The sequence below is a fragment of the Dama dama genome, chromosome 9 (genome assembly GCF_033118175.1).
Source record: "Dama dama isolate Ldn47 chromosome 9, ASM3311817v1, whole genome shotgun sequence".
Taxonomy (NCBI): Eukaryota; Metazoa; Chordata; class Mammalia; order Artiodactyla; family Cervidae; genus Dama; species Dama dama.
In genome coordinates, this window is record NC_083689.1 from 65,143,704 (window position 1) to 65,167,603 (window position 23,900).

The 23,900-nt window shown below is 45.7% G+C and overlaps 2 protein-coding genes and 1 long non-coding RNA gene across 5 annotated transcripts in view; 2 read left to right on the forward strand and 1 right to left on the reverse strand.

Annotated features, from left to right (window-relative positions):
• The window catches only part of ATOX1 (antioxidant 1 copper chaperone), a 35,438-nt gene extending 29,314 nt beyond the window's left edge, over positions 1–6,124 (reverse strand). For both annotated transcript variants that reach the window (XM_061151781.1, XM_061151780.1), the window contains exon 1: positions 6,005–6,124. In XM_061151781.1, the coding sequence (XP_061007764.1) occupies positions 6,005–6,010 (6 nt within the window). In that variant the 5' untranslated portion in view covers positions 6,011–6,124. The remainder of the gene's footprint in view (positions 1–6,004) is intronic.
• A 21-nt stretch (positions 6,125–6,145) lies between these two features.
• LOC133062584 (uncharacterized) lies at positions 6,146–9,355 on the forward strand. The gene is made up of 2 exons (XR_009694212.1): positions 6,146–6,820; positions 7,594–9,355. It is a non-coding gene; the product is annotated as an uncharacterized LOC133062584 (long non-coding RNA).
• Positions 9,356–21,696: 12,341 nt separating this feature from the next.
• Positions 21,697–23,900, forward strand: part of G3BP1 (G3BP stress granule assembly factor 1) — a 28,210-nt gene continuing 26,006 nt past the window's right edge. Inside the window, exon 1 of one of the 2 annotated variants that reach the window (XM_061151784.1) lies at positions 21,697–21,852. The gene's annotated coding sequence lies outside the window, so the exon portion shown is untranslated. Of the gene's footprint in view, positions 21,853–22,713; positions 22,848–23,900 lie in introns of those variants that run through there. The other variant, XM_061151785.1, reaches the window with a different exon arrangement.

A 23,900-nucleotide genomic window follows, 5' to 3' on the forward strand; every position in this document is an offset into this window, starting at 1 on the left:
CTTTGGCGGTTTGTAGTTAGTGACCTATATTTTCACTTTGTGGCACTGCTGCTGCTACAGCTAAGTCACTTCAGTCATCCGACTCTGTGCAAGCCCATAGATGGCAGCCTACCAGGCTCCTCTGTCCCTGGGATTCTCCAGGGAAGAATACTGGAGTGGGTTGCCATTTCCTTCTCCAACTCCTGGCAATCTTGATTCCAGCTTGTGCTTCATCCAGCCCAGCATTTCTCATGACGTACTCTTCATATAAGTTAAATAAGCAGGGTGACAATATATAGCCTTGACATACTCCTTTCTCTATTTGGAACCAGTCTGTTGTTCCATGTCCAGTTCTGTTGCTTCCTGACCTGCATACAGATTTCTCAGGAGGCAGGTCAGGTGGTCTGGTATTCCCATTTCTTTAAGAATTTTCCACAGTTTGTGGTGATCCACACAGTCAAAGGCTTTGGCATAGTCAATAAAGCAGAAGTAGATGTTTTTCTGGAACCCTCTTGCTTTTTTGATGATCCAATGGATGTTGGCAATTTGATCTCTGGGTTCCTCTGCCTTTTCTAAATCCAGCTTGAACATCTGGAAGTTCACAGTTCATGTACTATTGAAGCCTGACTTGAAGAATTTTGAGTATTACTTTCCTAGTGTGTGAGATGAGGGCAATTGCGCGGTAGTTTGAGCATTATTTGGAACTGCCTTTCTTTAGGATTGGAATGAAAACTGACCTTTTCCAGTCCTGAGGCCACTGCTAAGTTCTCCAAATTTGCTGGCATATTGAACACAGCACTTTCACAGCATCATCTTTTAGGATTTGAAATAGCTCAACTGGAATTCCATCACCTTCACTAGCTTTGTTTGTATGATGCTTCCTAAGACCCACTTGACTTTGCATTCCAGGATGTCTGGCTCTAGGTGAGTGATCACACCATCGTGATTATCTGGGTCGTGAAGACCTTTTTTGTATAGTTCTTCTGTGTATTCTTGCCACCTCTTCTTAATATCTTCTGCTTCTGTTAGGTCCATTTCTATCCTTTATTGTGCCCATCTTTGCATGAAATGTTCTCTTGGTATCTCTAATTTTCTTGAAGCGATCTCTAGTCTTTCCCATTCTATTGTTTTTCTCTATTTCTTTACACTGATCACTGAAGAAGGTTTTCTTATCTCTTTTTGCTATTCTTTGGAACTCTGCATTCAAATGGGTATATCTTTCCTTTTCTCCTTTGCCTTTTGCTTCTCTTCTATGGTCTCTGCCTCTTTGTATTTATGCCCTTGAGTAGTCTCATTCCCACAATGTCTCAGGGTTAGCCTGTGTGTCTTGTAGAATATGGCTGAAGTGATGTTAGGGGAACTTGGCAGCCAACTCATAAAAGACATGTGCTGTCTGCCTTACTCTCTCTAGGATCATTCACTCCTGAGGAAACTGGCTGTCATGTCCTAAGGAGTCTCAAGCAAACCTATGGAGAGGTGCACACGGTGAGGAACTGAGCCCTTCAGCCAACAGCCATGTGAGGGAGCCCTCTTGGAAGCTGATCCACCTTCAGAGGGCCACAGCCCTGGACAATGTGGTTACTGCACCTCCCGTGAGAGACCTTGAGCCAGAAATACCAGTAAACTGCTTCCAGATTCCTGACTCTCACAAACTGTAAGTTAATGAATATTTGTTGTCTTAAACCACTAAGTCTGGGGGGTAATTAATCAGGAGTGATAGATAACTAGTATGTTAGGTAAAGAGATTGGAGCCTAGCAGTAGGTTCCACTGGGGTAAAAAGTTAGCTATCAGGGACTTTCTTGGTGGCCCAGTGGCTAAGACTCTGCAGTTTCACTGCCAAGGGCCAGGGTTCAACCCCCAGTTGTGGTCAAAAAAAAAAAAAAAAAAAAAAGAAAATTAGCTATTCAGATTATTATTGTTATTACTTTATTCCACTTCCCTCTTTTCTATCCCTTAAAAAGAAGAAAAAACAAAAAACTATGGCTACATTTTTCATGGAGTACTTAAAATCTGTTACCTTAATAGGAATTCTGGGTACAGCACTGTATCTTATTGGAAGACCTCAGGCAAAATGCTTGTCCTTAAGGGCCCCAGTCCCCTTATCTAAACCATTAACCAATTAAGTTTTCTCAGCCTCAGTGCACATAAGAATCACTTCGGGCCTTGGGGACCAGGCAGGTCTGCAGGCTGGCTCAGTGGGCACTGTGGCTCTGGGTGGGCCCTGGGACCCTCCATTTTTAACCCACTGAGGAGAGACAGAAGGGTAAGACCACACACCTGAGAAAAACTGGTCTAAATGGCTTCTCAGGCTCTCTCCAAGTCTCAAACCACCTTTGGGTCTGGATTATCATCATGCTATACAGGGGAAACTGAGGCCAAGAGTGAAGTACTTTGGTTTTGTACTTTGGTTTGCTGAGTTATATAACCATCATTTGCACCATCATTACACAACCAGAAAAACCACTATTTTACTGAGGCCAAATCTGCAAAACTTGCCTCAAAGAAAATAGTCTTCCTTTTCTTCTAGTTAAACACACTTGATACTTTCAGCTAACTTTGTGACTATTCAGCAACAACCACAACAAATTCTGGAAATAACGATTTCTAGTGAGGACTCCAAAATCTTGCCTTTAACAGGTGGTTCTCAGTATCAGTAACACCTGGGAACATGCCAGAAATGCAGCCTCTCAGGTCCTACCCTCAGACCTCCTGAATCAGAATCCTCAGTTTTTAACAAGACACCCAGCTCATTCCTGCTCACATAATAGTTTAAGATGCTGCTCCAGCACACAAACTGGCAAACGACAGCTTGCCTGCAACCTGGCTTTGTAAAGTTTTACTGAAACACAGCTAAGCTCATTCGTTTACGTTCACACTAGAATGGCTGAGTTGAGGACTTGTAACAGACCATATAGTTCATGAAGCCTTAGGTATTTACTGTCTGGCCCTTTAAGAAAAAGTTTGCTGACTCCTGCTCTAGAGTAACTGGTAATCAAGATTAGTCAATGGGGGTGGGGGTGGGGCCTCCCTGGTGGTCCAGTGGTTAAGACTTAACCTTCTAATGCAGAGGTTGCAGATTTGATCCCTGGTTGGGGAGCTAAGATCCCACATACCTTACAGCCAAAAAACCAAAACATAAAGCAGAAGCAATACAGTAACAAATTCAATAAAGATTTTTTAAATGGTCCACATCAACAACAAAAAAAGATTGGTCAATAGCTTGCATCTGTATACCAATCCAAACCTTTAATGGGTTTGCAAGACCAACATAAAACCTAAATCTGTTGAGCACCCACTACGTGAAATGCTCTTTATATAGTATCTAAGTCAGTCCCCACCCAGTTTGGAAAGGGAGCTAATCACCCTACTATACTTAGGAGAAAACTGAGGTTACAGGGGTTAACTAAGCCACCAAGTCACGTGGTGGATATATACGGAGGTGGGGATGTGAATCCAGGTTTTCCTGGCTCCAGGGACACCTTGCTGGTTCTGGACCAGCAAACAAGGCTGCAGAAACCCTGAGATGGGGACACCTTGGGAAGGAGCACAAGTTTTTGCTACCCGAGGACCTAAAGTCAATAGATCTCTAGAGCTTTCTTTTGTGGCTATGAAGGACAGGTCTCTTTCCATCATGCACAGTCCAGAGGTCAGAAGCCAGCAGATGGGGCAATCGTTATTTAGTGCTCTCTTCCACTACCTCTGAGTTGCAAAAGTAAATATGGGTGTTGTGGAAAGCCTCCTTAATGAATAGAGTAATCCCTTCTTAACAGAGAATCCTAGGACTGGCCCCACCACTGAATGCCTGACTTTGCACAGAGCCAGCCCCTCAGCGCCTCAGCTCTGCCACCTATAAAACAGTTCCTGTAAAGAAGATGAAAAAGCCCAATCATCTGTACAATTCTTTAATAGAATCTCAGAACTGGAAGGGCGGGAATGGAATGGAGTCATACTATCCAGACGCCTCCCAGAGGCGAAATGCTTTCTCAAATATCCGGGACATTCAGTCTTTGAACACCTTGATGATTGGGAATTTAATAATATAAGAGTGCCTACTATGTGCCAGGCATTGTCTATGCATGTCCTTGTTTAGTCATCACAACAACCCCACAAGATAGGCCTTAGTATTGTCACTTCTTGGCAGCTGAGGTTAGGTCACTCACTCAGGGTGACACAGAGTGAACAGCCACTGTGTTCCTTGTTAACACAGGGTTGAAACCGGCCTGCTGCAGTTCTACCCAATTTGTCCTAGGTCTACACAAGAGCTACCATTCCTTCGGGACTATGTCAGTGGCTGAGCTACGAATTTTACTAGCACTTTTTGTTACTACTAACGACAGTCTTGTGAGGCTGCAGTTTTTATCCCCATTGTATGCTGAGGAAATCAAGGGACAGAGAGGTAAAGCAGTTTGTCTAAGGTCACCAACTGGCAAGGGTGGGGGTTGCGGCACAGATTTTTCAAAGAAATTTCGGAGATTCCAAGTGTTTGTGTGAGAAACCTCTCAGATGACACACTGTTCCCTTTCCAGCTTTGGGGTGAGTCCCTTGACTAATACCCTTCTTCTTTCAGCTGTTCATCTCATGATAATACTGCCAAGTGCCCTCTTCATTCTGATCATCCACTCTGGGTCTTTTGTCAAAATCTCCAGAAGTATAAAAAATAAATAAATTCCCAGAAGTGAAGCTAGAATAGAGCCACCCTCAAGCTGGCTTTTCCCTCATGCCACCCAGCCACCAAAACCTGGTGACCTCCACTATCCCAGACCCAGAGTGATTAGTGCTGTTCTCTGACACTGTCACAGGCAGATTTGCTCAACTGGGAGGGCTGGTTCTGTCAGGTTCTTTGTTCATACTTTGGGTTGTCTGAGGATTTGTCTTAAGGTGCCTGGCGAGACCCAAGGGAAATGACACCTGATATGTTTGTGACCTGGCCCGGAGGAGCCTCTGGCTCACCTGTCAGCTCCCCAAAGCTAGGCTGCTAAGACACAGGGCATCTGTGGGATACCTCTGGGTACCCACTTGGAGCAGAGCCATAAAACCAGGCAACCCTAGGGAAAAGTGTTAAGCACCACAAGACACCAGCCAGGAGCCCCAAGATCAGATCAGGAACAGAACTTCCTCCCAAGCCAGTATGACTACTTTTATTGAGCAAGTGACTTAGCAGTAGCAGTATCACGTGAGATCAGGAGAGACTTGGACCCTGAAGATAAGGGGCTTAATCTGAGCTGCACTCATTTCTTAACACCACCCTGAATAAATCAGTGGACCTTTTTTTTTTAAAAAAATCTGAAAAAGGCCTTAATATTTTACCTACAAAATGAGACCATGAGACTGAGTCAGTTGCAAAGGTGCCCTAAGACCTGCTCTGCCCATCCCAAACTCTGCCACTGAGCAACTGGTGACTTTGGGCAAGACCCTGAACCCCTCTGGAGCCCATGGGTTCAGGTTCATAAAGTGACCGGTAGGAAAGGTTGAAAGCACTCTCTGCATTCAGCATGGCCCAACCTGAAACTCAGAGTGGGCAGGGGAAGGGAAGAAAAACACAGATCTCTGAACACCTGCCATATATGGGAGGCAAGAGCCACCACAAACCCCTCTTTCAGGCCAGCTCCGCCGGAAGAGGCATCCAGGTGGGACACGCAGAGACCAGCCATCCTCGTTCCTGATCGCCACCAACTTCCTGTGTGATCTCTGCGACTCCCTGCCCCTGTTGGGGTGGTCTCAGTTTCCCCGTCTACGCAGGAAAGGTTTAGGCTTGTAATCGCTTGATGGCTAGGAGCTTCCATATGCTGAAGCCTGACTCCCAGATAAAATTATTTTGGGGATCCGATTTTCCGGAGGGTCGCAGAAGCTGGGCGGGGGAGGCGGGGGGGAGGGGGAGATAGGTGGGAGGGGCAAGAAGAGGGGCGACAGTTCCGGCCGCGGCCAGGGCCCTTGAAGAGGGACGTCTGACCCAACGGCGGTGCAGCCGAGGAGCAAGCCGGAGGCCGCGGGTCTGCGCTGGGCGGGGACGGCGCGACCACTTACCGGCATGATTGAGGAGGTGGCGGCGGGTGCGGCGGTGACTACGCCTCCACCGGCTCTGAGCGCTGACGCGGCCGCGCTTCCGGGTGTGCACTCTACTGGAGCCGCCCTCGGGTCCCGGCCCCGCCCCCTCCGGTCTGGGCTCCGCCCCCTCCGGCCTCGCGGGTTGGCAGCCTCCTGAAGGCCGTTGGCCTCTCCGCTGACTTCCGGCCAGGACAGGGCCCCTGGACGCCAGTCACGTCTGCGCTAGGCGGTGGGAGGGACAGCTCGGCTAGCTTGCCTTGCTGGTTGGCCATTTTTAGAACGCCTGCTCGGTGTCAGGCTGGTATTAGGGGCTGGGACTGCAGGGCCCCCCGCTGTGAAGAGGCCAGACACCGCCTCCACCCCACCCCCGTCCCTCCCTAGAGGGACAATCTCAGTTCCTTACTCAGTATTTGCTGATTGCCAACCGTGGGCGGCACTGTGCTAGGCATCCAAGATGCAGTAATGGAAAAGACATAGCCTAGCAGGGAGCCAGGGAAGCAAGAGGATAATGCAGGACAATACAAGTGTTAAAGGAGCTTGTGCCTTTGGAGCTATGAAAGGATCTCTCAGACTGGAGAGGGTGCTTGCAGAGGAAGTCTTGCTTCGTCTCAAGATGGAAGATGGACCCATTGGGAAGGAAGGAGACAGAACAGCATGTAAAAGTTGAAAGGGGGACGTCCCTGGTGGTCCAGTGGTTAAGAACCTGCTTTGCAAGGAGAGGATGTGTGTGCGCAGTCCTGTCTAACGTCTTTGCAACCCCATGGACTGTAAGTCCACCAAGCTTAAGTGTCCGCAGTAAGTATTAAAGTTGGAAGGCATTAGAGGGCATGCCTTGGGAGGCCGAGATATTTAGACTGAGAGGCAGGCACAGAGGAGATGGGAAAACAAGCTACAAAGGCATGAGACCCATATCCATGAGTGAAGACACACAGAGGCAGAGAAGTTCTAGTATCTTACAAAGAGGTGTACCAAGACCCAGAACTTCACATACACATACAGAGAACCAGACTGGTTCTATCCTTGTAATATCCAAGGGGCTCCACCGTCCAAGTTAGTAGTGTCAAAGTTCTCTCATCAGCCAAGCTGCTTGGAGAGCTTATTAAAAATTCAGATGTCTAGTCCTTTCCTTAGAGATACTGTCCCTTAGTTTCCAGGTGTACTTATAGTCTCCTTCCGCCTTCTGGTTTTGGGGAACCACATTGAACATAACTATAGACATTTTCTGTTTTTTCTGCTATGTTGCACAGCATTCAGGATCTTAGTTCTCTGACCAGGGATCGAATCTGTGCCCCCTGCAGTGGAACCACAGAGTCTTAGAGACTGGACTGCCAGAGAAGTACCAAACTATAGTTTCAGTACATACATGAAACCCTTTGGAGAAAGTGCTGGTTGTTGATTTATTGTCTCAATCCCAATTCAACCTTTTTGCCTGCTTCTGAAAATCTGAACCATTTAAACATTGTTTTATTGCCTAATGGCATGATATTAAGCATGGCCAATAACGACCCTGGAGAGACACTGGAGGAGAAAAGGTTTTCCTCTCTGATTCTGGTGTGCTCCTTTTCCAGGCTCTTGCAGTAAGCGTAACTGGTCTCTGCTTAGCTTCTGAGGATGACTTCCCCAGCACCAGGCTCCTGATGTGTAAGCGACCAGCAGGACCTAACAGCCAGCAGCTTCCCCCAGGACCAACCCTGCTTATGTGCTTTCATACAGTAACTGTGGTGAAATGATTTTCTATGAATAGCTTTCTCCAGCATCCTAATAGTTTTCCAGCCTATAGGGTGAATTTCTAGCAAATTCCACCAGCACGGCACCATAGTCACTCCTCTGCCGTTCACAAGGGCTGGATCTTAGCCTGGGTGTGTGGGGTTCAGGATTCTTCTTTGGGCACAACCATTGTACTATTTTAGCCATATGGCCAGTGGCTGTTCCCCAAATCTGCTACTCCTATATTCTTTCAAGTTCTCTTTACTTCTCAGTGGCCAAATCCTTTACTCATGTTAGTTGCTCAGTCATGTCTGACTCTTTGCAACCCCAGGCTCCTCTGTCATGAAATTCTCCAGGCAAGAATGCTGGAGTGGTCAGCCATTTCTCTGAGAATATTTTATCAATTGCAGAAAAAATAAGAATAGGAGCATCTTGAATGATGTCATTAATAATTTAAATAGATTTCTATTTACATTAATTTATATTGATTTTATATCCCACACAAATATATTTAAAATTTTGTTCCGGGGGTACTCTTTTGCCCCCTTCTGATGCCTATGTCAGAAGCTTTCTCCTTTATACTTTAATAAAACTTTATTACACAAAAGCTCTGAGCGATCCAGCCTCGCGTCTCCTCCAGAGGCCAAGAATCCAGCATCTTATCTTATCGTTCAGCAACAACCTTTCATCTTGGGGGCTCATCCGGGATCCTTCAGGACAAGATGGGCCTGATAATCTATGTGAGCCTACTTCTGCTGACTCCAGAAATCCTGAGTCTGCCGTTTGATCCTCAAGACAATGCCTTCCTGTCCTGGGCTCACTCCTATGCTGCATTCCACAATCGGTCTAACTGCTGGGTCTGTGGAGCACTCCCACTTCATCGGTGGAAGGCTTCCCGTGGTGGACATCTCCACTTCAAGGAAAAGAGTTTCTCCAAGTCTGCGAATACCTTCGACAACAATCACATGTGATGCCTCTTCTTAAACTGATGACATCTAACAACCTTAAGATGGACTGATGTAACTATGGACATAATGTGACTTTTCATTTTGATTTTAACTTGGTTTAATGACTATTTTGCCTTACATCTGTAACTGTATAATGGGGTTTTCTAACCGTCTAAAAGCTTTTAAAATACAAATAGTTGTCCGAGCTCCTATGAGTGCCACAGCCTCCTCCAACTATTACTTGGAGCCCCTGGATCAGACATCCTCACTATGAGGATTAGGAGAATATGTTGCCTCACCAATTTAGGGACAACGCCCCTTGTCAGCTCAAAGCAGTTATGGAATGAGAACGACGCCCCTTTTCCCTAGGCAACATAATTCTCCTAAAAGAAAAGGGGGGAATGAGAGAGTCATTTCCTAGGCAGGTTGATAAGACGTCTAGGGGTCCCCAAGGAGAGAGAGGTCTGGGATATTCAAGGAGGAAGAAAGGACAAACTTTTTTACCTTTTTTCCTCTACATTCCTTAGGATTATATAACAATAATGTATCCTGCCTGAAGACAGTCTTTGGATTAAACCCTCTGTTATCTTAAAACATAAATTATGGGAGTAGGTCTGGTCTTTACAAGGATGTATCCTGCTTGAGGACAATCTTTGGATTAAACCTTCTGGCCAACTCTGTTATCTTAAAATGTAAATTATGGGAGTGGGTCTGGTGAGGTCTTTACAACCTCCAGATATTCTTTGGATTCATTGGAGAGTATATAACTCCATTGCTAACACTAGCAAAGGGGGTACTCTTTTGCTCCCTTCTGATGCCTATGTCAGAAGCTTTCTCTATCTCCTTTATACTTTAATAAAACTTTATTACACACACACACACAAAAATAAAAAAATAAAATTTTGTTCCTTATACATTGTTATTAGATGTGTATCAGTTCAGTTCAGGTGCTCAGTCGTGTCCAACTCTTTGTGACCCCATGAATCGCAGCACACCAGGTCTCCCTGTCCATCACCAACTCCCAGAGTTTACTCAAACTCATGTTCATCAAGTCAGTGATGCCATCCAGCCATCTCATCCTCTGTCGTCCCCTTCTCCTCCTGCCCCCAATCCCTCACAGCATCAGGGTCTTTTCCAATGAGTCAACTCTTCGCATGAGGTGGCCAAAGTATTGGAGTTTCAGCTTCAGCATCAGTCCTGAACTGATGAACACCCAGGACTGATCTCCTTTAGGATGGACTGGTTGCATCTCCTTGCAGTCCAAGGGGCTCTCAAGAGTCATAAGACACTAGAAAAACTGGCAAAAAGATAAACATTACTAAATTTCAAAAAGTAGAATTCTTTTTTGTGTGATTCAGTTATACATATTCTGTGTATCACTCTTATCCTTTGTTTTGGCTGTGCTGGGTCTTTGCTGCCTGGGCTTTCTCTAGTTGCAGCAAGTGGAGGCTACCCTAGTTGTTTTTATGCAGGCTTCTCATTGTGGTGGCTTAAGTTGGTACAGTTCACAGGCTCTAGAGCTCGGGCTCACTAGTTGTGTGTATAGACTTCGTTGTCCTGCAGCATGTGGAATCTTCCAGGACCAGGGATCAAACCATGTCCCCTCCGTTGGCAGGCAAATTCTTAACCCATGGACCACCAGGGAAGCCCTTGCCATATTTTCTATAAGGAAAATGTATTAAAAGATCACAGGGAAAAATATTTTTAAAAAGCAGACTTCAGGAATTCTGAGTTCTACACTGCCCAGTAATCTCATTACTAGCCTTGTCAACTTGGGTAAGTCACTTCATCACAAGTCAGTGGGCCTGGGAAGTGGGCCTTTTCTGACTGTTGTTTAGGATAGGAATGTATAGGCTATGGTCACGTGAAGTGGTTGGTGGAGTCAAGATTTCTGGGAGAAATATGAATAACCTCAGATATGCAGATGACACAACCCTTATGGCAGAAAATGAAGAAGAACTAAAGAGCCTCTTGATGAAAGTGAAAGAGGAGAGTGAAAAAGTTGGCTTAAAGCTCAACATTCAGAAAACTAAGATCATGGCATCCAGTCCCATCACTTCATGGCAAATAGATGGGGAAACAGTGGCTGACTTTATTTTTCTGGGCTTCAAAATCACTGCAGATCCTTGGAAGAAAAGTTATGACCAACCTAGATAGCATATTAAAAAGCAGAGACATTACTTTGTCAACAAAGGTCCATCTAGTCAAGGCTATGGTTTTTCCAGTGGTCATGTATGGATGTGAGAGTTGGACTATAAAGAAAGCGGAGCACCGAAGAATTGATGTTTTTGAGCTGTGGTGTTGGAGAAGACCCTTGAGAGTCCCTTGGACTGCAAGGAGATCCAACTAGTCCATCCTAAAGGAGATCAGTCCTGGGTGTTCATTGGAAGGACTGATGTTGAAGCTGAAACGCCAGTACTTTGGCCACCTCATGCAAAGAGTTGACTCATTGGAAAAGATTCTGATGCTGGGAAAGATTGAGGGCAGGAGGAGAAGGGGACGACAGAGGATGAGATGGTTGGATGGCATCACCGACTCAATGGACATGGGTTTGGGTGGACTCTGGGAGTTGATGGTGGACAGGGAGGCCTGGCGTGCTGCAGTTCATGGGGCTGCAGAGTCGGACACGACTGAGCAACTGAACTGAACTGAGTGGTGAGTGGGTTCTCAGACATTAATTGGTGCTTTCTTCCAGGAATACCCTACCTCTAAACTCCACCTACTGGAGTAACCCTATGGCAGATGCTGGGGTTCGTCTGTGTCTGTTAAAGTCACTCAATTGTGTCCAACTCTTTGCCTGTCAGTCTACAGGCCAGAATACTGGAGTGGGTAGCCTTTCCCTTCTCCAGGGGATCTTCCCAATCCAGGGATGAAACTGGGTGGGGTCTCCTGCATTGCAGGTGGATTCTTGACCAGTTGAGCTACCAGGGAATCCCTATGCTGGGGTTAGGCTTTGCAAAGAGAGACTTTTGTAGCTGCTGTTTACTCCCTCTAGTAGACCAAGTGTCTATTTTCTGTGTTATTATACAGGTATGCACTAGGTGCTTCATTGCTTTATCCACTGAGGAACACTTAGCCTAGATTCAAAGATTCTGAGCTGAAAGGGCCTGCAGAGAAGCCCAGGCGTGAGAAGAGAGGGGGTACAAAACCAAGGCAGCTTGGGCTGCAGGCTTGGGAGGGGGAGCCTAGCATCTGGCAAAGTTTCAAACTGACTCAGTCTGGCCTGTAGATATTTTATTCAGTTCCAAAAGTGTTCAAAACATTTTTGGAGTAGCTGACCACATTTAAGAACACTGAGTGTGGTTGAACAACATTCTGAATGTACTTCATGCTACTGAATTATAAATTTAAAAATGGTCAGATTGGTAAATTTTATGTTCTGTATATTTTACAATGAAAAACAAATCTACTTAAAAAAACTCTACTTGTAGAATGGCATGTAAAATTAGTTGCTTCTTTGTTACGAGAACTGAGAAGCATTTTTTCGGGGCAGCACTGTGCTAGGTCTTCATTACTGTGCGTGGGCTTTCTTTAGTTGCAGTGAGCAGGGGCTACTCTGATTGCGGTGCGAGAGCTTCTCATGGCAGTGGCTCCTCGTGTTGCAGACAGGCTCCAGGTGCTTGGGCTCAGTAGTTGTGGCACATGAGCTTAGTTGCTCTGCCACATATGGGATCTTAGTTCCCAGGTCAGGATTGGAACCTATGTCCCCTACATTGGCAGATGGATTCTTAACCACTGGACCACCAGGGAAGCCCAAGGGACACATTAAAAAAAAAAAACCCAAAAAACTAAAGTTCCAAATAAAGTTTTAAAAAAGAATAAATTCAGTTATAGTCCTAGAATATTTCATTGCATTTTTTAAAGTGAGAGCAAAACAGTTGTATACCATTAATAAAGTATTAAGAAAAAAAGAAAGACAGTGATATCATATGATGACCCAGATTTGAGTATCTTCTGAAAAACTGGAAGATCTGGAAACCTATCTGTAATTGGCAGTATAGGCCAGGTAATGCTGTGGTATTAATAATAACAAACATTCCCGAAACCTCAAAGGCTTAAAGCACAGATTTCTTTCTTGCTCATGCATTTTGCCCATCAGAGATTGGGAACCTTGGAGGAATGGCTCTGTGCAAATTGTTTTTGCCCAGAGATCCAGGTCTACGGGGATTATCCATATAGGACAACACTGAATACTGGGGTGAGTGTGGGTAGGGAAGACCTTGGCAAACAATCACCAGCTCCAAAGACTTCTCTGTCTGAAAGATATCTGGGTCACTTCTGCTCACACTGATCAAAGTGCATGGTCAAAGCAAAGTGCATGGTCATGTCTATCTTTAAAGGGAACAGGAAGGGACTTCCATGGTGGTCCAGTGGTTAAGCATCCGCCTTGCAATGCAGGGGACATGGTTCAATCCCTGGTTGGTGAACCAAGATCTCACATGCCGCAGGGGAACTAAGCATGTGTATAGCAACTACTGAGCTCTCAGGACACAACTAGGGTCCCTATGCTACAATGAAAGATCCTGCAAGACCCAACAAAGATCTGGAGTGCCACAACTAAAACCCAACACTGCCAAATAAATAAACATTTCAAAAAATAAACAATGAAGGGGATAGGAAAGTATAGTCCTGCCAGGAACCAGGAAAGAGAAGAAACCACAGGGTCAGAAAATAACACTGAGTCGGGAAGATCCCCAGCAGAAGGGAATGGCTACCAACTCCAGTATTGCAAAGTAACAAAGGGTACTTTGAATGAATGAAAACTAAGCCTTTCTCCCACCCTGGCCCAGTTTCATCTCCCTGATGACTGCTGACTCCAAAATCACTGCAGATGGTGACTGCAGCCATGAAATTAAAAGACACTTGCTCCTTGGAAGAAAAGTTATGACCAACCTAGATAGCATATTAAAAAGCAGAGACATTACTTTGTCAACAAAGGTCCATCTAGTCAAAGCTATGGTTTTTCCAGTGGTCATGTATGGATGTGAGAGCTGGACTATAAAGAAAGCTGAGCACCGAAGAATTGATGCTTTTGAACTGTGGTGTTGGAGAAGACTCTTGAGAGTCCCTTGGACTGCAAGGAGATCCAACCAGTCCATCCTAAAGGAAATTAGTCCTGAATATTCATTGGAAGGATTGATGCTGAAGCTGAAACTCCAATACTTTGGCTACCTGATGCGAAGAGCTGACTTATTTGAAAAGACCCTGATGCTGGGAAAGACTGAAGGCAGGAGGAGAAGGGGACGACAGAGGATGAGATGGTTGGATGGCATCACCAACTCAATGGACATGAGTTTGAGTAAACTCCAGGAGTTGGCAATGGACAGGGAGGCCTGGCGTGCTGCAGTCCATGGGGTCGCAAAGAGTCGGACACAGCTGAGCGACTGAACTGAACTGAACTGATGCCTGCTGGGGACTCTTTAGACAAGGAACAAACTCTTTGGGCCACCAGTCCCCAGCATGCTTCAGCGGACTCCTAGCACTGTGGCCAATAGTAAAGAGGATATTTGTCAGACACCCTCCTCTTGTTCCTTTGTTGTTGTTGTTTTTCAGTCGCTCAGTTGTGTCTGGCTCTTTGTGACCCCATGGACTGCAGCACGCCAGGCTTCATTGTCCTTCATCATCCCTTGGAGCTTGCTCAAACTCAGGTCCATCAAGTCAGTGATGCCATCCAAGCATCTCAGCCTCTGTCCTGCTCTTCTCCTCCTGCCTTCAATATTTCCCAGCATCAGGGTCTTTTCTAATGAGTTGGCTCTTCAAATCAGGTGGCCAAAGTATTGAAGCTTGTTCCTTTATTCTCTGCCAAACTACTGTAGGCTTCCAGATTTAAAGCTGCGTTCCATGAGACAGTCCAGACAAACCTGTGTTCAAATGCTTACTGTTTTGGACAATTAACCTCTCCAAACCTCAGTTTCTTTTCCTGTAAAATAAAGATAATATTAATAATTTGACCTGTATTCATAGTGCTGTTGTGAGAAAAAGACAGGGCTCATAAAATGATCAGTTCAGTGCCTGGTACATAGAAGCACTCAAAACCTACAAGCTAATTTTAAAGTTACATAATATAGGAAAAGTTTATTAATGTAAAAAAAATTGAAAAATAATACAGATAAGGTGAAATCTCCTTCAAACTCTTAGGTCACTGTCCTCCATAGAGGTAGTAACTGATCAGATTGCTCTGCATCTTTCCAGATAGTTTCCTATGCATTTATAAACACTGATAAACACATGCAAATAATAGTTGTTGGTATTTTGTTTATTTATGGCTGCGCTGAGTCTTTGTGGCTCTTTGTTGCTGTGCGTGGGCTTTCTCTAGTTGCAGCGAGTGGGGACTACTCAATGCTGTGGCTTCTTTTGCTACAGAGCACAGGCTCAAGAGTGCACAGGCTTCAGTCATTGTGGTACATGGACTTGGTTGCCCTGCAGCATGTGGGATCTTCTTTCCCAGACTAGGGATCCAACCTGTGTTCTCTGAGCTGGCAGATGGATTCTTAAGCACTGGACCACCAGGGAAGCTCTAAGTTTTGGTATTTTTTAAGCATACATGACATACTGTACATAATTTGTGACATGCTCTTTTTAAATTAATATCCTCTTGAGATTTATGCTATATATTATTGTAGCATATACTTAAAATATGAATATTGTGAATATAAATGCACATATATACATAAACTAGCTCAATCTTTAAAATCACTGCATAAAATCCTCTAGTATGTATTTATTATTGTAAATTTAGATATTCCCTTATTGACAGATGTCTAGATTATTTTTCAGTATTACAAACAATGCTGTAATGAACATCTTTGCTCACTGTATACATGTGGTAGTGTTTCTTCAGAGTAGGTGTAGAAAAGTAGAACTTCTGAGTCATACGGTTATGAATTTTTAAAGAATTTATTGAAGTATAGTTAATTTACAATTAATTTCTGGTACAGCAAAGTGATTCAGTTATACATACTTAATAGTTTGCATTTGCTAATCTCAAACTTCCAATCCATCCCTACCCCATCCCTGATGGATTTTAACAGTTGCTTTCAAATAGTCATCAGAATGGTTATGCTAACTTATATTTCTGCTAGTGGTATATGAAAGTAACTCTTCTCCCACACCCTGGTCAACATTTATAGAAAGTACTGATTTATTTACTTACTTATTTTTGACTGTGATGGGTCTTAGTTGCGGCATACGGGCCCTTTAGTTTTGGCTCGCAGCCTTAGTTGTCCTGCGGCATGTGGGATCTTAGTTTCCCCACCAAGGATTGAACTCTAGTCCGCTGACTTGGAAGGTGATTTCTTAACGCCTTTGTGAGAAGCAACTCAAACATGGTGCCTAGAGCACCATGCCTATCACACAGTAGGTGCTTGATATATGCTACGTTATTTTGAATTCCGTTTTTGTCCCTTTTTGAAGCCACAGGAAGCAAGGACACCCAAGTCTATAGATGGTACCAGAGTGTGCTCTTTTAGCAAAGAGCTTTGGTTGTAGATTACAGGGATTTGCTGTGGATTCATCTCTCTTTGTCTATGCAGCAATACCTGGTGCCTTGCCTGAGAGAAGGAAAGAAAATCCCAGCCTCTCAGGGGTTTCTGAGGAGGTCCTGCCTCCTTTTTCTACCTGTGGCTATATTTTCTTTCCCTGGGCAGTACTGACAAGTGGGTAAAAGAACATGGACTTGAAGTCAGGGAGTCCTAGTTTCTAGCCCTCTGTGTGTGACCTTGGGCAAGTTGCTTACACTCACTGAGCCTGTTTCTGAGATAGGGTTGTTGTGACTACTAAATGAGATGAGTTTTATAGAGAACATTAGCAGGATGCCTGGCTCATGGTCACAATTTGAAGCTGTGATGTGTCTGCAGACAGTCAGTAACAAAAGAGAGAGGGATTCAATTAGGCATGCATTTATAAGCCAGTGAAGGGTCTTTGGGATCTTTGTATGATTTTTGTAAGGTAAGGGGAAAAAGGAAAAGAGGTTAGCAATCTGGGAGGGAGGCAGATTAAAACTTTAGTGTCTCATTTTCAAAACACCTTGTATACCTAAACGGGTAATGTAGAGTATTCCATCCTGTTTGTTTTAAAGATCAAAGTTTTCATATGTGTAGTTCCTCATATCACTGTTATGAGGTTCCTCATATCAATGTTAAGTAAAATCCATACTTAACACTGAATTTTTGAAAAATACATGCACATGTTTAAAAAACTAGGGCTTCCCTGGTGCCTCAGATGTAAAGAATCCACCTGTAATGCAGGAGACCTGGGTTCAGTCCCTGAGACAAGAAGATCCTCTGGAGAAGAGAATGGCTACCCACTCCAGTATTATAAAGGGTACTTTGAATGAATGAAAACTAAGCCTTTCTCCCACCCTGGCCCAATTTCATCTCCCTGTTAGCAATCATTAACAGTTTCTTATGACTGCACCTTCAAGATATTACCTGTGCATGTACAGCTAAACCATACAGGATTGTGCATGGACAACTATAGCAATACAGAATATCTTAATAGAAATAATTGTCCCATTAATAATGGTCCCCTTCCACCCCTCCCCTTCTTCCTATATTCACTTACATCTCTTGGAGATCTTTATAACCATATACATAGATCTGCTTCATTTTCTCTATGGTTGCTTGACAGTCCACTGTAAGAGTGCATCGTATGGTTGTATTTTATCCACCTAGTCTCATATAGTTCCATATTTAGGTTATTTCCTGTTTCTACTGTAAGTAGTTAATCACTGTTTCTGAGTAATTAGCTATATTTGGGAAATGCTGACTCAAGTTTTTAAAAAAACATTGCACCAGGTCTTAGTTGCAACACACTTCAGTCTTTGTTGTGACACGCAGGATCTTTAGTGTGGCCTGCAGATCTTTAGCTGTGGCATGTGGGATCTAGTTCTGTGACCAGGAAACAAACCCAGGCCCCCTGCATTGGGAGCTCAGAGCCATCACCACTGGACCACAAGTCTTGGACATACTGATTCTGATGATATTCTTAGGAGCATTCCTTACCATTCCTTACCTAATACACCATCCTTCCATTCTCTCCACAAAACTGTACTTTCTGGGGTCTTGCCCATGTATCTTTCTGTTACTATTAATAAACAGAAGTTCATGTGCCAGAGGCACAGTGATGCTAAACAATCTGAAATGTTGGAGTCTGGAGCAGAGAAAGGTTTATTGGAGGGCCATGCATGGGGAATGGGTGACTCAGGTTAAAAAACCCCCAAACTCCCTGTTTTCAGTGTGAGGTTTTTGCTGGCAAAATTTGGGGTGAGGGTAAAACTGTTTACCTCAGCTTGGGACTTGAACCCAGCCAAAACCCATGGTACCTGGTATTAGGACGTAATGAAGCTCAGGTTCTTGAAGTCTCATTGCAGAAAAAATTCAGCGAGAGATAAAGTGAGAGGTAAGAAGTAGATTTATTCAGATTCAGAGAGAAGCACATTCCACAGAGAGTGTGGGCCATTGCAGAGGGGAGTATGGGCTTGAAGTGTGTTTTTATAAATAGTTTTTATAGGCTGGGTAATTTCATATGCTAATGAGTGGGAGGATGATTCCATCTATTTTGCAGAAGGGTGGAGATTTTCTGGAGTTGGGCCTTGCCCACTCCTTGATCTTTTGAACTGTCACAGTGCCTCTGGGTGTGTCATTTCATTTGCTGATTGAGGATCAAGGTCTAGTCTTGTCTGCCATCTTGGTCCCATTTGCTTCTAATTGGTTTATGTTGTGTCTTTGGGCTATGTCACTCTTTCAAAAATTGTGCCCTTCTCCCCTCTGACTCTCTTCTGATTGGTTGGTGGTGAGGTAATGGGATGGTTCTAGGGATCTTGACTCTCATCCTTAAGTTACCATCCTCCTCCTGGGTGGGGGCCTTAGTTGCTGCGGAAGAACTCAAAAGATATTGTTATGTATATTTCTTAAGGAGGAACCAGGACCCTACCCCAAGGCTGCACTATCCTTTCTTGACTGCTCCTCCTTTGTCTCTGCATCTCCTCCCTTCCCTGACTAGCAACAATTTGAACCAGCCCTTTGGAACTCAAGGAGGGTCAAGGAGGCTGAAGTCTTTTTCCCCCAGAAAATAATAGGTCATAGAAAGGATATGTACCTGAAGAGTCCCACAGGATCTCGCTGTTTCCTTTCCACCCTGAGTCTCAGAGCTTTGGGGAGAACTGGCAGAAAAAAAAGGGTCAAGTCATGTTCTGAGGGGTTTGCACTATTTGCTTACCAGTGGAAAGACTAGGAGGAGGGTGGGTACTCTCCCTTAGATGATTAGATCAGGGTTTCTCACCCCGGCACTATTAATGTGGCCCCCTTCATCAGGGGGCTCTCCTGGGCTTCCCTGGCTTCCATCCGTTAGATGCCAGTAGCCCCTCTCATAGTTGTGAAAAGATCATATGTCTCCTGAGGGCAAAATCTCCCCCATCTTGAGAACCAGCACTCTAGACACTTCCATGGAGGTAAATTATTCACTAAACATTTACTAATTATCCAGCATCTGCCTCCTGAGGGTTTATGATTCCAGTATAGAAACGACCATAGGAGGATGCCAGCTTGCCCTCTCCTGTGGAAGACAGTCACAGCCACCTGAGGGGTCTTGTCCACATTCTCTCTCTGGTAATCTATTTCCCCTTCCTTTCTTCCTACAGACATATTAGACAAAACTGTAGCCGAAAACAGTATCATTGTAACACTTTCAAGTAACATTATCCTTGCCACTCCCAACCCTAGGGGAATGACTTGTTTTAAATTTAAATCCCCCCTGCCCCTCCTCCACACTTAAACATACCTATTTTAACATACAGAAATCAAGAGTTCTGGTTTTTCATTTTTAACATAAATTGGAACTCATTGTATATTTTGTTCAACTTGATTTTTGTCAGTTAATCCAATTAACAACTGGAGATCAGCTCATATCAGTATAGTTTGACCTCATTCTCTTCTAGTTTTTTCTCATTCTCTTTTAAACTGCTGTACAGTAGTCTATATTATGGGTATATTACCAGTTAGTCAGTTTGCAAATTCATGAGTAGTTATGTTTTCAGTTTTTAAATATCATAATAAAGTGGACAGTGCTGTAACAAACACCTAGTACAAGCCTCTTGGTAAAGACACATGGCTATCAAGCAAGAAGGGAAATATACACAATTTTAACAGACTGCCAAAAGTTCTACAAAAAGAACTGTCTGTATCACTTAAAATTCTCTCCAAATGCGATCAAGAATAGCCAGGACCCCCCCAATCTCAGGCCAACTGGGTTAAATTACCAATCTGTGAATTTCAAGGGTTGCCAACCAGCTCTCATTAGCTTTTCGATTTGGAAAGTTGTCTTGTAAAATGCAAAATTCTTAGTCCACCCTTTTAAGAAACCTTTTGGGGGCTCTCCACCGCCCTCAGAATAAAGCTCAAATTTCATAGCAAGGTTAACACGATCCTGTAGGTTCCTTACTCCAGAAAACCTTTAGCAGCTTCTGGCTGAGCCGAGTCCCCTCAGGTGCCTCCACAGCCCCACACACCGGTTCTCCAGTTTTGGGAGCTATCGGCGCGGCGTCCGGGCTTGTTGAATGGATGACAGCGAGCAGGGACAGCGTCTCGTTTGCCTCTGATCCCAGCCCCTGGAGCCCAATAAATGCTGAATGAGCCAAGTCGATGCTGGATGGGGCTTAGGGAGCCAAAGGGATGCTCCCGCTTCGCTCCTGGGGCCGCACCTTCGACTCCACCAGCTGCTGTCCGCTCCCCTCTGTCTCCAACAGAGAGGTTCCACGTGCTTCATTCCCAAATTCGCAAAACTTAACGTGAGCCCCTACTGCAGGGTCACATGCCTGGAAGGAGAACGGGACCGAGGCGTGACCCTGTGTTTCCCCATAAAACCGCCCATGGTGACTAATAGAGGGCCCCCCAAAAACAGTAAGAGACGTGGACAGGACCAGTCTGGAGCACCACTTAGCGCCTGAAGTGTTTCGCGAAAGCTTCGGGGTGTTCACAAAGGAGTTTGACAAGTCAGCCACCTTGTCAAGACGTAACCACCCGAAGAAATAAACCCCCACAGCCATAGCATTGGAAATCTGAATGACAATGGTGGTGGCGCCCAGGATGTTGCAGGAAGGCCCAAGACGTTATGAGAATTTACAAACTCCCGTTTCTGGGTGGACGCGCACGAGATGACCTGCAGCAGCACTTGCCGAGAACCGCGGGGTAGAAATATATGTCTTTAAACTCAATGCTCTTTCACGCGAGACTTTTTTTTTTCCTTTTCTTTTTTACAGGATCGTAGGTACACAATGGGAGTTACTTTCCCCTCTGGTTTCCCTGAATAGTTGTCCAATAGTGCTGACTAATGCTGCAAGCCACCAAGTGCCCTTAGGCGGCCACATGGAAATAAAGTTGGTATAAAGACACACAGCAACCAAACAACGGGAAACTTTATCATCAGGTTCCCCTGGTATCAAACTGTGCGGAAAAGGTGGGATCAGGGGTCTCCGGGATCGCACCCAAGTAGTGAAGAAAGGAAAGGAAAAAGGAGACAGAAGCAGGGACCGGCAGAGCCTCAGAACCGCCCCAGAGGGCACGGCGGCCCGGGGCTCGGTCTCCTTGGTGCTGTCCAACCCCCGCGTCAATCAGCTCCTTCCCGCGCTGCGATTGGCCCGGGGCTTCCTTGGCCATCCTGGCGCCCACCTCCTAGTTGCTTGGGGTTTACTTCCCCAAAGTACACGGGCCCCACCTTGTGGAGCAACCGCTCCTGCAGGGAGAACTGATCTCCGCCCAGGGGAAGACATTTTAACGAATGGGAGCGGCCCCACGCATTTATTGGCTACCGTAGACATCGATCAAAGAAGTTCCCGCCCTCCTTCCCACTGTACCCTTCACTTATTGGCCTCTATCAGTGCCACTTCGTTACTAGGGAAACGAGCTCTTCACAGTCTCATAGGCATGAGTTAAAGCCAATCAAGAGCCACGCCTTCATCCTGAGTCAGTACCCAATTGCTGCTCGAAGAGCCCAGAGGACGCAGTCGGGATTGGCCACCAGCCTGGCCGACCTGGCCGCAACAAGTTAGGCTGTGTCACCGTTATATAGCCCGGCGACGGAGCACGCGTGTGTGCGGACGCAGTTGCGTGAGGGGCTTTTTTTACCTTCTGTCGTGCCGTGGAGCAGAGCTTGTTCCTCTCCCGCTCAGCCGCGCAGGTAAGCCGGAGCGTGGGCGGGGCTGGGTGGCCCCAGGACGAGGACTAACTGGGGCTCTGATGGGAGGGAGGAGAAGTCCGAACGGCGACCGCGCCAGGCGCGCCCACCGTCACCCCCCCTCCCGCCCCAACGGCCGCAGGCGCGCGCGGCGGGCGCACGGGCGCGCGGCGACTCTCCGCCCCCCGCCCCCACCGGCCCGGCGCGCGTGGCCGTGTCCGCGTCCGCCGCGTGCGCGTGCCGCGCCCAACGGCCACGCGGGGCGAGAGCGAGCCGCGGCCGCCGCCCGGGCCCCAGGGTGATCTCGGGGGCCTGGGGCCCCGCGCGGCCGGCTCGTCAGCTTTTCCCGCTCGCTTTCCCCGCGCGCCAGCCGAGGCCTTCCTCCTTTGGTGGGGGCTCCAGCTTAACCTAGACCAGAGGAGGCTTTTCTTTGATGGTGGTGGGGTGAAGGGGAGGGGAGGGGGAGGTGAGGCACGAAAGTGAGGTGAGAATTTCTCGACACTGGAAGCCGAAATGCTGCTCCTAGGTTTTCGATTTTCTTTACAGGGAGTAAAGGGTGGGCAGCGAGTTCAGGCGTATTGAGTGATGATAATAACTAACATTTTTCTAAGCCCTCACTGTGTGCCAGGCACTGTGCGGAGCAACTTGTGTGTTTCTCTTTTACTCCTGAAATGCCCCGATGAGGTAGGTACGGTGATTTTCCTATTTTTACAGCCGACTTGAAGGCCCAGAGGTGGAGTGACACGGTCAGAGGCACAGAGGCCATAAGGGGCAGGTATTTGTTTGAATCCAGGCCTCCTGACTCCTCGTCCCCAAACCTGCTTCATTCTTTGTTCCAGCGCTCTGTGCGGCCCAGGGCATCTTTGCCCCCAGAGCTCTCTCTAGTCCCTGGAGACAACCGCAGCCTCGGAAGACCGACTGCAGAGGCATTTATTTGTACTTGGGCCACTTGCGGGCTTCCAGGGAGAAGAGGGTTGGCCGTGGGATTATGACAAAGGGTAAGAAAGGGTTCCTTTCTGCACATCTTCCTACAGGTTTGCTGCCCTAAAAGCTTCTGGGGAAAGTGTAGAATAAAATCAATACGTCCAGGTGATCCTGAACAGTGTTCCTTCTCGGATTCGATCCTTACAGCCTGTTGATGGAAGTTACCGCCAGCAGGAAGTTAGGCTCTGATGTTAGATCTTGAATCTTTTTTTCCCTCCATTTTTTAATTGGAGCAAGGTTTTGAGAAAGACCTTCCACAAGATTAACTTCCTCGTTTTGTGTAGTTGAAAAAAATGAGGTAGCAGAGCGATGAGGTTCAGGTCTGGCCAGCATGTGTAAGTGAAATTTTGAAGTTGGAGTGGAAAGCTTGGTGCCCACAGGCTTGACCCTCTGTGGAGCCTAAGCTGGATGAATTAGGGGTGATTGAGGTGTTGGGAATCTTACCCTTCTGGCAGTTGGGAACTTCTATGAATGAAAAGCTTTTGTCTTCATACATTTATTTGGTATTCTGTAGGTGCTCCTGTTATATGCAAAGGTAGAAGACACCTTCAGAAACTTGAGTGTAAATTTTTCTATTAGAGTTACATTTGAGATTTTTCAAAGCTAGTTTATTCCTTGGCTTAATGAAATAATAAATATTCCTGAATAATAAATATTCAGGTCTGAATCACTACTTCGCATCACAAATGTCTCTACTTGAGCTGAAGCTGCAATGAGTTTTGGAGCTAACTCTTCCGAATTAATTTTGATTGAAATGACTGTCAACATTTTTTTCTCTCTTTAAAATCTATTGTGTGTGCAGACACTTTTTAGAATTGACCTTTATATAAGAATTTTTTTTGCTGCTAAGTGAAGTGAAAGTCGCTCAGTCATGTCTGACTCTTTGCGACCCCATGGACTGTAGCCTGCCAGGCTCTTCTGTCCATGGAATTCTCCAGGCCAGAAAATTGGATTGGTAGCCTTTCCCTTCTCCAGGGGATCTTCCCAACCCAAGGATCAAACCCAGGTCTCCTGCATTCAGACAGATTCTTTACTGTCTGAGCCACTAGGGAAGCCCTTGCTAGAGG